At 41.6% G+C, this 12,726-nt stretch overlaps 2 protein-coding genes across 2 annotated transcripts in view; one reads left to right on the forward strand and one right to left on the reverse strand.

Annotated features, from left to right (window-relative positions):
• Positions 1-125: 125 nt before the first annotated feature.
• Positions 126-9,738, forward strand: selenof (selenoprotein F). The gene is made up of 5 exons (XM_080543738.1): positions 126-184; positions 1,364-1,531; positions 5,158-5,221; positions 5,548-5,597; positions 9,007-9,738. The coding sequence occupies exons 1-5, from the start codon at positions 137-139 to the stop codon at positions 9,136-9,138; spliced, it is 462 nt and encodes a 153-aa protein (XP_080399864.1). The 5' UTR covers positions 126-136; the 3' UTR covers positions 9,139-9,738.
• Positions 9,739-10,376: 638 nt separating this feature from the next.
• Positions 10,377-12,726, reverse strand: part of cldn18 (claudin 18) — a gene marked incomplete at both ends in the record, with an annotated part of 3,352 nt that continues 1,002 nt past the window's right edge. The window contains 4 exons of the mRNA XM_080543211.1: positions 10,377-10,488; positions 10,592-10,705; positions 10,793-10,943; positions 11,131-11,295. Coding sequence (XP_080399337.1) covers positions 10,377-10,488; positions 10,592-10,705; positions 10,793-10,943; positions 11,131-11,295 — 542 coding nt within the window. The remainder of the gene's footprint in view (positions 10,489-10,591; positions 10,706-10,792; positions 10,944-11,130; positions 11,296-12,726) is intronic.

A 12,726-nucleotide genomic window follows, 5' to 3' on the forward strand; every position in this document is an offset into this window, starting at 1 on the left:
CCCTTCGGTACTCTCGTTGGTTTTAACGGATAGATCGTCCGTCCCAAGGATCCCACTCAGCATCTAAACCAAGACAATCATATACATCACTTCCTGTTTTAGTAACAAGTCCAGTTTCCTGTTACTGTCCCAAAAAATGTCGGGGGAGGTGTATCTCCTGTGGCTTCTGTCGCTCATACAAACGGTAAGTTTATAAAACACAAATGTAGGGAAATGCATGGAAATACATGTTGTTGATGTGATGTAAAAGAAAGAGCCCCATCTTTTATTCTATGGCTGCTTTTCCCCGAAACCACCCCCAATAAATGTCGTTTTCTGTCGCGTCCATCTTCGCGTTCACACAACGGACCATCTCGCCTGACTTGAATGACGTGGCTTAATAATATCACATGTTTAAACCAAAACCATCACGTTTGTTTTACTAGTTGTGTGTTACGTATGTTTTTACAGTTCCCATGAATTTAAATCAGCTAAATGAAAAAATGCGTCCTCTATTCACTTGGTAGGTAGGCTATGTTACAAAAAATGTAAACTCTTCCAAAATGAAACCAACTGTGTCCAGCCTAAAAGGGCTTGGAAAAAGAAAAACTCAAAGATCGTCCAAATCGGTTAAGAAATAAGAAAGTTATGCCAATATTAAAAAAAAGTGCATGGTTTTGTCCCCTGTTACTTGGGGCCAATACACAAAATCAAACTTGTATAGGCACTGCATGGCACAGCCTCAGGCTATACTCTTTATTATCTAGCTGTGCCTTGATTAGAGCAAACTGGTTGAAGTAGGACACATGTCACATGTGATGGCTCACAAAGCTGTTCACAAGACAACAAAACCTAATTTTCAAAGCTAGAGCTAAAGTCTAGTCTTTGACAAATTTGATATTCGCGCCGCGGCCTTGAATGAATGACCTGCCAGAGAAATCACACTGGTGGAATCAGGAATGAGCTTCCCACGGCTGTCAGAACTGCAGAGTCACTACCCATCTTCCGTCTGACTCTTCCTGCTACGACTGGTGGATTGATGATTCACTTGCTTAGTCAAATGTATTGATTGTAAGTCGCTTTGGAATAAGGCGTCTGCTAAATGCCAAAAATGTAAATGTAAATGTTCATTTTTACATATTTTTTAAGTGATCTCTGACCAGGAAAACAGCATAGCCTACATAAAGTTATACATACACAAAAGACAGCATACAACATGAAAAAACAGAAAAAGCTCATAAAATAACTCAAGAGTTGTTTTTCTAATGATTAAAGGATGAAAAGATATTGTTGAAATTGGGACCAAATGTACACATTTCATAGCCTACCAACATAATATCAACTGACATCTTTTTATGAATTGTGTCCATTCTTTCCTGCTTAGTTGTCAGCTTATGGGTCAGAGCTGTCCTCTGAGGCCTGCAGGGAGCTGGGATTCTCCAGTAACCTCCTGTGCCAATCCTGTGACCTGCTAGGAGAGTTCAGCCTGGGCCAGATCCAACCGGTTTGCGGGCAATGCTGCCAGCAGGAGGCTCAGATGGAGTCCCGAAAGGTAAGACAAGTCAAGAACTTTTTTTTTCACAATATTTTTATTATTATTTTTATATACCAACATCAAAGACAAAACAACAAAAGACAAAGAAAGAGAAACATACAATAACAAAGTTCACAAACATAGACACACACAACCTGCATCAATTTTGGATTGAATAAAAAAACAATACAAAAACAAAACTTGTATAAAGTATTCTATCCTACATGTTCTTCATGTATGGTTCCCACAGCTTGTCAAAGTCTTTCCGCTTGCCTTTAATAATGTAGGTTAATCTTTCCAGACCAATACATCCCAAGAGCCCCCTCTTCCACATTCTCAATGATGGAGCGTCCATACTCTTCCAGCATAGTGCTATGGCTAAGACAAGTCAAGATTTTATAAAGCGGTGGTTCTCAACTGGCTTTCAGTGTTACTTTTGGCAGGCTATTTTACATTTAGTCTTTAGACGAAAATGAACATGAGTCTTAAATGAAATGAATGACCCAGCAATGCAGATTTGTAGCAATACGGGGCTTCCTCAAATTGCTGCCATGTTCTCAACTCCACTCGCCATGAACAAACATTTGAACAAAAAGCAACTGCGTTCCAGACAAACTCCTCAACCTCCGACTTTCAATAGAACGCATAAACCGGAAAAAAAAAGCAACCGTTGCACCCCTAGTAAACAGGCACACACGATACCGTCTGAGCAGAAGTCCCGTGTGAATGGAAGGGGAGACTTTTTTGACAGGTTATTTATTTGACAAATGACATTGTTTAATGTTCACGCTTGTTGCGCTTATTATGACGGTATTGACAAAAAAAAAACGTAAAACCGCCCAACCCTAGTTGAGAATGCTATTCCCTCTCTTTAAAGTTAGACAAGTTAGCCATGTAGTCACTTGGAGCGGATGATATTTACGTTCATTGCTGTTAGGATGAGGTTATGTGCCAAGTTGTCTGGTATGTCAGCATTGCATGATGAAGTTGTCCCTTCATCTGCCCCAAAACACATGGACCTGGGGCGCTTAGGTGGCGTAGTGGATTAAGCGCTGACCATGTACCGCAGGGCTACCGGTTCGATTCCAGCCGCGGAAATATCCTGCATGTCATCTCTTCTCTCTCTCTCACCCATCCTTCCTGTCATAATCTCTACTATATCATTAAAAAAGAAAAATATGAGTGGGACTGCCCCACTCAGAAAAAATAACTTGGACCTCTGATTTTGTGAATAACACATGGACCTGATGCTTTTCTCACTCAAATACTGCATTCACATGCCTTATGAAATTCGGGACCACTTTTGTCCTAATTTACTACCCTTTTGTGTAAATATTTATCTCTTCACAGCAGAACATTTGAATCTTTGCCAATAGTTTGACAAACCACACCACTCATGGCATACACTGCTCCTTACATCTTCCTTGTGGTCATTCAACAGGGTATCCTTCAGCAATAACAGGGGTGCAAACTTTTTAACCGTTTTAGCCGTTTTTACCTCAAAATATAGGTCAACAATTTTCATAAATGTTCTTGGTTTTCAGGCAAAAAAAATACGTTGTCACCTTTTTGGGCCATCACCAGTTTGCATCCCTGAATTAACTAACCTTGGTTCAAGTAGTGGAGTCAAGTGCAAAACAAATGTGATTTTCCATGATTAAACTAAGTCCCCAGAGTTCTGTGGTATCCTAGCAACATCACCTAGGAGAGAGAAGCCCACAGGGAGGACTGAGCACACCTCATTTCACAACTTGATTATAACTTCGCCTTGATTTTCATTCAGGGCTGCCATTTCCCCTCTCCTGCAAATGTCAGTGAAAACATCACGTCTCTGTTCCTCCTCTTAACTCATTAGGAAACCTTGGAAATGGCACTGACAGGAATATATTCACTTGAGTGAATGTCACCCTTTTCCTGTCTGTAGAATGATTTACTTCACACTTGACATTTTGCTGCATCAAGCCTTTGAAAGAGTACATTTTAAAGTGATAAAAGGAGAGTCACACTTAGCTGCACCTCTCTAACCCTCCAGTGCCATTGCCTTTCTGCACACTAATATTACTGCCACTCCAGTTCCATTAATGTACTAGGGATATGCATAACAAAAAAATGTCATGGTCAATTAATCAGTGGGTGGTATGAATTTTTTAAATGTGTGCTTTTCTTTTTATTGATTAGAAATAAATAAAATTCATCGGGGGCAACTCTTCTATACCCTCCCTCTCTCGCTCTGTGGGTGAATGGCTCGTGTCTTTCACCTGTTCTGCATACTGTATTACTGGTGGTGATTCACAGGAATATTCGATTTCGAATATGGGTCGCTGTAGCCTATATTATGCATGCACGCGACGTGTGGAGCTGTCCGCATTCGTTGACTGTCCCGTGCCCGAATGCTAATATTCCACGTTTCCACGATTAATCGATTATTCTGTCCCATCCGTGTAGCAGGCCAACATTGGCCTTTAAGCTTTTAGCCCATTGGTATTAGTAGGCTACCTTAAGCATCCTGTTTAGCCGGCAAGTCATATAGTTCAGAAGCAACAGAACTGTGACTGTGCATCTCATTACAATTTTTCAAATTGGATTTGCAGTGCTGGCTTAGAAGGAGGGAGCTTTGCCTATGTAATTTAAAAGGGGTGCAACGGTTCTCGGTTTTATATTGAACTGTACGGTTCTCCATCCACGGTTCAATACGCACTAGTGAATGTCCGTTTTTCAGTTTGCAGTTGCTTCTTTTTCAAATGTTTGTTCATGGCGAGCAACAGATTGAGGAAGGCCCGGATTGCTACAAATCTGCGTTGTGAGGTCATTCATTTCGGTTTTGGCATTGAATACAATGATGAGGGAACAACATTTTTTACTGCAAGCATTGCTTCAAGCGTGTCGTAATATAATAATATGAGTATAGGGCAACCAGCTCATGGTGTGTTAGTGTGTACAAATTAATAGTCAGGGAGGAAGTTGGGTTTCTCTGATAACAGAGCATTGTAACAGAGCATTGTAACAGAACATCGGGTTGACAAAGGGATGTCATTATGAATCTCACCAACCTGTTATATAGAGTGAGGAATCTACTGCAGTTGTCTAGAACTGTCTTGGCGTCAAAGAAGTGATGGTTTTAATGTGGGCTGCATCATTGAGCTCCTAGGGCTTACCTAACACAGAGAAACATGTAAGTGTCCAACTGCCTGTACTCAGGGGTGCAAACTTGTCACCTTTCTGCTAAATTAGCCGTTTTTTACTTCAAAATAGGTCATCCACGTGAATCGTGTTGATCTGCCCAAAAGAATATTGGGGGAGGGGGTGGAGGTCTATGTCTCATCCAAGTCACATGATGACTATTCTTCCAACTAATCTTCCTGTCTGCTAAACTCCGCTGCTGTTGAAATAACCTTTAGCTTCATGCAGCTATAGGTACTATTCTAGACAGTGTGGAGGACACAGTCACAGTAAGCAACCTGTTTTCAACATAATTATGCTGTGTTAAGGTTAGGACCGCCGCTGAGACCACCATGCTAGCGTTATCCATCTAGCACCGTTAGTGCTAGCGCTAATTGTCTTATCAAAAGAAAAGTGTCACCTTTTTGGGCCATCACCAGTTTGCACCCCTGTCTCTATGTTTACAATCTGCTCTCCCTCCACAGCTCTATCCAGGAGCCATCCTGGAGGTCTGTGGATGAAAATTGGGGAGGTTCCCTCAAGTCCAAGGTGAGAGGTGTGGGTTTATGCAGTAGGACCACCTGTCCTGGCTAGCTTATTTGTGTCAGTTTACTTTGATAAGTGTGTTATTGCAGCCTGCCACCGTGTGGGGGGGCAGAGTCACTGATCCCTACTAGACCATATGGCACCACTCATTAGGACCACCTGTACACACACAGCTGTGTTGTGTACTGTGTTTTGCGAACATGTATTCAAGAATGTTATCTCAACAGTCAACTGTTTGTCAAGCTTTGAACACAAATATAATTATTCCACTGTTGATGGATTCATCACCTGCAATAATGAGTTTTGGATTATTTCTGTGATCTCCACAGCTTTTGTCAGGAGTGACAAGCCGAAGATGTTCAAGGGTCTTCAAATCAAGGTAAACATAAATTGTTGATATTCTTAAAGGCGTAATTCATTCTATGTATCACACTGTGTGTGGCCTGAGGTGGTCTAGCACCTGAGGTGGTCTGGCACCTGAGGTGGTCTAGCACCAGGGCCTACAGTGCTCACATATGTCCATGTCAGGATGGGTTTGAAACCGGCCCCATGCCCTCCCTGCTGACCTACCCTCTCCTCCTTATTTCCTGTCTTTCTCTACCGTCTCTGTCCAATACAATATTTAAAATAAAGTATGAGTGGGACTGCCCCACTCCAAAACATAACAATAACAATAAAATAACATTCCTGTGATCAATCACATATCACATACCATCCCTCCAGTCAATACACCTAGACAATTTAAGTCCTTGTCCTAATTATTAGGCACTTCCACATTTTCCATGATCACTGAAGTGGATGGGGTGAAAGGCCATCAGGTGGACCCCATCCACTTCCATTATATTGGAAAATGTAGAAGTTTTCGAATTTCGAAATCTTAGCCAAATGACCCTTCCCTCTTGCTACTTGTTTTGATATGAAGTCAAGAGATTGGTTATTGCAAATATGACTACGGTACTATAAAAGTTATAATCAAGAGTTGTGGATGCAAGGGCTAACAGTCCATTATATTGAGATGATTGTTTTCAACAGACAAGCAACCTTATATTTTCGGTTATGGTTCAACAGTTGGACGACGCTCATTAGGTATTCGAGTCATATTGTTAGAATCATTGGATACTGATAACAAAACAAAAAATCCATATTGTGCCTTTAAATTATGCCTTGTGCAATGATTCTATACAATATTCAATTAGGTTGAAATCCTAACTCGCCATGCTTAAGTCAAGATCACTACGCCCAGTTTATTTTAGTTTTAGTTGTTCGTATCCACCAAACTTATCCTAACGCTTATCCCAAACGCTTATCCTCGTATATGGGAGGTACCGACATGTAATGCTAATTGCTCATGTGGTTAGAGAGTAGGGCTGCACGATTTGGGGAAAAAATCGAATTGCGATTATTTGGACAGATATCGCGATTGCGATTAATTTGCGATTATTATTTTTTTAAATAGCAAAAAAAAAAAAAAAAAAACGTTTTTGTAAAGTGTGGCCATATCTCCGGCTAGGAAGGTCGTATCAACGTGCAGTTTGTTTGTACGTCATCAGGGGACTTAGAGGCTCCCTCCTCTAGCACCCCCACAAGTGCTGATATAGGTTTGTGGTGTTGCCTCTGGATGTAGCGACTGTTCCACGACAGGTCGTGCACAACACCTGTTTTTGTTGCACATCAGTCGTCCTAAATCCGAAATACTTCCACACAACAGAAGTGCTGCTTTTCTTCGGGACTAAAACGTCCAACGTTGCTTCTGGTTCTGCTGAAGCCATTATCCACCATGAATGTTGCTAGCTACCGAAACGTGGGCGTTTCACGTGCGATGTTGTTGGTGTGCGTTCATTGACGTTGACGTTCATTGACGTTCACGTCCATTGTTGACGTTCATTGTTGACGTTCATTGACGTTGACGTTCATTGACGTTCACGTCCATTGTTGACGTTCATTGTTGACGTTCATTGACGTTGACGTTCATTGACGTTGAATCCGACGCGCTGTATGACGTATCCCATACGGGTAGTGGTGGTCTAGTGAGTTGGACTTGTGATCGGAAGGTTGTGTGAGTTCAAATCCCGCCTGAAACCACACCACTACTAGTGTGCCCTTGAGTAAGGCACTTAGCCCTCAGTTACTCCAGGGGGAATGTCCCTGTAATTCGTAATTGTAAATCGCTTTGGATTAAAAGCGTCTGCTAAATAGCAAAAAAAAAAAAAAAAAAAACGCGGGCAAATCGCAGGCTTTGCGATTAGCTAATCGCATCATTTCCGCGACCACATCCCAGTCGCCGGCGCTGAGCCCCTCGGGATGGACTTGCCAAGGCTATCCTGGGTGAGGCTCAATCGTCTCCGGACCGGCGTCGGGCGTTTCCGCTCATCAATGCACAGATGGGGCTTGGCCCCAAATGCGTCGTGCGAGTGTGGCGCAGAGGACCAAACCGCAGACCATATTATCCTGGATTGCCCGGTGTACCACCCACCCAACGGGATGCATGGTCTGTCGGTATTAGATGACGAGACGATGACGTGGCTTCTGGAGGGGTGTCCAGAAATATAGCCCGGGTGAGCCCCTCAACCAGGTCTCTGGGTGGTAAAAGGGTAGCCCCTCGGCCCCGAGCCTGGTGGAGTGGAGAGGAAAAACAACTACCCATACGCCGAAGAAGATCATTTCAAATCGCGATTTCGATTTAAAATTGATTAATCGTGCAGCCCTATTAGAGAGGCCCACAAATATGTCTTGTGGGTGTTTTTGTCAAGCACACAAGTCAAGCTTGTCAGCTTCGCCTTTAAAGCACATGCACCTTTAATTCAGCATACTCGGCACAATTAAAATTAAGCGAAATTGAATCTGCGAAATTTAATCTGAGATACTTGTCTAGCCTAGTTACAAGTAAAACATATGTTTTGCCGGTTTATATATACAAGCCATTGTTTCATAAACGAGACATTGTATCTATGTGGAAACATCATATTAGCCTTCTTTTTCTGTTTGCAACTGAACACATTCCAAGTCATTATTGACTGTAAAGCCAAACACAAGGTGCTGTCCGTGAAATGGGTGCTACTGTGGATGCAGACAGACAGGTACAGGAAAGTCTAAAGAGCAGCATGAGCCTCATCGATACAATGTTGCAATATTTGCAGGGCCTCAAGAGGGTACAGTGTATGGTGGACTTCCATGCTCATCTCTATTTTGGACAACAAAAAAGTAAACCTTTATTTGACATTAGACTGTTTTTTTTCAACATTTTCTTGGTGCTTTTTTTTTTTTTGGGTGGTGGTGGTGGTGAACGTCGATTTGGCGACATTCAATGCCATTGTACAAGTCTCTTTTTGCAAGAAAAGACCGGAACATATACATTTCAGTATAAATAGAAATACATCTATGTTTAGCTGCTTTGCCATGCTTTACCCGTAGGTTTGCAAGACATATGTGACATAGACCTCGTTTTTTGGTCCGCATGTCGGCATCCGATTTAATGTTCAGGTACGGTAACAGCCCAGATCACATGGTAAAGAACCTTCAGTGAAGAGCGCTGTTTTGCAAAATGCTTTCTAAAATCTGCTGTTGAGGTCAAGCACTGGCCTTTACGTACCTATTTTATGTTTAATTTGTTTACAAGGATGTGCACATATTTGCCACTATTAGAAAACTTTGCATATTCACGTTTTCAAATATACAGTGTGAAAAGAGGTCTATCCCAAAGAGGGCCTCCAAAGCTCAAAACTAAATGTGTGATATTTAATTTGATGAACCCTACCTAGTGTATTAAGTACTCTCTGTTTTGGTTTCAGTATGTGAGAGGCTCAGACCCTGTACTAAAGCTGCTGGACGATAACGGGAACATGGCTGAAGAACTCAGCATCCTCAAGTGGAACACAGACAGTGTGGAGGAGTTTTTGAGTGAGAAGCTGGAGAGGATATAATGCTTTAAACTTAAGTTCATTTTTTTCTTTTAGCTACTTTAGCAATTTGTACACAGTTCACACTTGGTTATTGAATTATTTGTTGAAGGACAAATGCACTGTTTGACTGTTTTTGTATCTGAATACATAAAAAACATAAACTTCATCTGTAAGATTTTATCAATGACATTTGTGCATGGATGAAAAATGTCTGTTCATAGACAGAAAATATCAGAAATGCTTAAAAATGTGTTTAAAATTATAAAACAATTACAGGTACCATAACAGATGGTAAAGATGATGTCCACAGCTTGTAATTTTTTCCACTGTTTTTTTCTTCTTTTTTTTTCATCTGATTAATTTCCTCTTTCCCCCAGTTTATTGATTTCTCCATGTATTGTTCTTTTTATAATGCTTACGGTGTCAGCGATGGGGTAACTGATGTGGAGGGGATCTTTGTCGCTCGCCACATGTGGATGTTAACAGACAGGCACACATTTGTGAAGACCTCACAGTAAACCAAACCTGGGATGTGAGGTCTGATGTTCTTGTGTCTCTCTGGACATCTTGCTTTTGGAGAGGGACTGGATTCCCCACATTAAAATGCCGCATTAAAATGGTCGTTTGTTTTCAAATGTGTGCTCTGTTTTCTCTCTAATTCCATACAGCGTTCAATTCTTGAGATGTTCTATAGCTGCAGACACAATTAGGCCTATTTAAGATGGAAAATGAACCATGTGTAACTTTGATTTGAGTCCAAAGAATGAAGCATTCCTGCCATCTAGTGGAAGAAAAAGGCATGGACGGTTTTGTCTACTGTGAGATTTTGCCTTATTACCATGTTGTTTTTATGTTGCACAGAATTTGAGGCAAAGTTGGACATTTGTGTAGCAGGAAATACACTTTTATTTTTAAAAGATTTATTTGGTAGATTAAATTGTACAAAAGAGCAATAAAACACAATCCAAGACTACATTTGTCTAAAATAATTATTAGTAGAAAACATACAAAAGGAGCCCATTGAAACAACAGAAAGATAACGGAATGTTATTCAGTTTGTAGTCTGTGAAATATAAGAAACTACTTCTATACGAACAGATTTAGCAAGCATATTGTATACATGAAAGTAGTTTGTAGTCTTTGTAGTTTGTAGTCTGTGAAATGTAAGAAACTACTTCTATTCGAACAGATTTAGCAAGCATATTGTATACATGAAATGCAATGCTATATTTCTGAGCAACAATTCAACCTGACAGGAGTTATACATATTTTGAAGCCCCACTTTTCCCATCCGATCCATGGTAGACGGCGCTATGATCACTGGCAGGCTTGGGGTTGTGGACTTGGGCTTTGTAAGCAACTCCTGGGTAACTGATAGGAGGAAAATAACACATCATATTAGATGTCAAACTACTTTCCCATGTGTATAAGTCATTTGAATTCAGTGGCATTAAGATATTTGTGACTGACTCACTCTGACTTCAGATCAGATCTCAGCCCCTTGAAGGCTATACATTTCAGGACCCCACCCAGTACCAGTACAGCCCCACCTATCCAGGCAACAAAGAGGGCGGGGCCAAAGGTGTACCTGGCAGGGAGAAAAATAATCCACTTATCATACAGCAAGTGAATCTGTCTTTAGCAATGTATTGAACAAATATGGGAAATATATTACCTCGGTATCATAGTCTGTCCCCCGCCCATTCCCCCCATGCCCTGTCCCATCCCCATCCCCCCTCCCCCATAATTGGGGTTGTAGGTGGTCCTCATGAAACTGTCCACAATTGAGTTGGCGTAGATTGACGCCCCAGCAATGCCACAGATGCCTGAGAGGGTGGAGAAAGGGGAGTAGAAAGGGGAGACATTTTTTTGGGGAAAGGCTGTTTGTTTGTTTTGACACATTTGACAATAATTTAACACTTAATCAATCCAGTGAGTGTTCAGAAGTCTGGTTAACAAATACCGGTGTGCACCTGAATTATTTCCTCCACAAAATAATAATTCATCCTATACCTGCAATGATGAACAGGACCCCAGCTGTAAGGGTCATCTTGGCTTTGGAGGAGTCGGCCATGTTTCCCATTTTAAGGCACTTCAGGGAGAACATTGATATCAGTGCCCCGATAACGGCCAACACAATACCTACTATCATCAGTGCTCTCACGGCCTGGAAGCTGCCTGGAAGAAAACACAGATCACACCACAAGTAAATGAGCAAATGCTTTTCTCAATGTCTCAATGAATACTGTAGGCCACATTTATCCTAACCAGCCAAACATGCACTGTAGGAGCCATGAATATGAATATGATTTGTGGGGTATTTATTTAGTACAAAAAGCTAATGGGTTTATTGTGAGTTTTTTTTATTGTTTCTTTATTGTTTCGATCATGTTATGTTTTCCGGAAGTCACATGATTATGGGCGGGGATTGCCTGAGGTTACCTTAAGCACCTGTCCCATTAAGTACCAGGCCTAGTAATACTACCAGTACTACAGCACATGTCCTCATCACTAGGCCCAGTCTCAGTGCCTCTTACCCAGCCACTCTACCTACCTCTCTCCCCTCCCTGCCCTGGAGCTCAGACTCTACTCTCCACAGACTAAGTCAAACTCTCATGCAGTACCACATAACGACACCTGGGGTCGCTTGGGTGCGGATCAGACGGTCTGCCTGCCTGACCTCTTCACCTGTATGGTGGGAGTGGAGAGAGAGGGGAGACTGGGTCGCTGTATTTTTTGTTGATCGCATTTTCTTTACGTATTGTTTGTTATTTTCTTGTTTTGTATGGATTCTTTTTGTACGTTCATATAGTTTGATTGTTAAATTTCAATAAATGCTCTAAACGTACCTTTTTCTCAAGCGAATAGTTTTTGGGCGCGTCAGACCCTGCTCACGTCTCTCAGTGACCTTTTACTCTCTTGACTCCATCTAGTCGCTACATGCACTGTACGTGTGTACGTGCTCTTTTGTCAGTGTACTATTCACTTCATCATCAAAAACGTCATTTTCTCATACAGCAAGCTGAAATATACTCTGTTCTCTAGGTGTTTGAACTTATGCTTGTTGTTTGTTTTATAGGTGATAACTGTGTTGACAGAGCATGGGCCTGGCAGGGTAACCATGATGCACCGATGCTAAAGTAAATACTGTTAGGCACAGGCCATGGGCGGGAGTTCTTCTGGGGACGGAAACTAAAAGCAGAACCACTTCATCAACCAGCCTTATCACACAGACCTCTAAGACCTGTTCAATCAGGTAGAATAAGAGGAATGTCTTTTTAAGTTGGAACATTGATGGTTTGTCTCATGTCAGCGCCGGCACAAGCAAGTCTAAACTATCCTGCAGTCAGAGTGACCCAAAGAAAAGTACGGGGTGACCCTGGGGTCACATGGTAGAAAAAAAAGTATTTGATGTGTGAATCCGTTCCCTCGGTTTAGTAATTCGTTAGGGTTAGGCCCTACGAGCCAGAACGATCGCAAGGATTAGGGTTAGGGTTAGGGTTAGGGTTAGAATTACAATTACTAAACCGAGGGAACGGATTACTAAACCGAGGGAACGGATTTACTAAATCGAGGGAACGGATTCACACATCAAATAATTTAATTCTA

This window comes from Nansenia antarctica (assembly GCF_963989245.1).
Source record: "Nansenia antarctica genome assembly, chromosome: 12".
NCBI lineage: Eukaryota > Metazoa > Chordata > Actinopteri > Argentiniformes > Microstomatidae > Nansenia > Nansenia antarctica.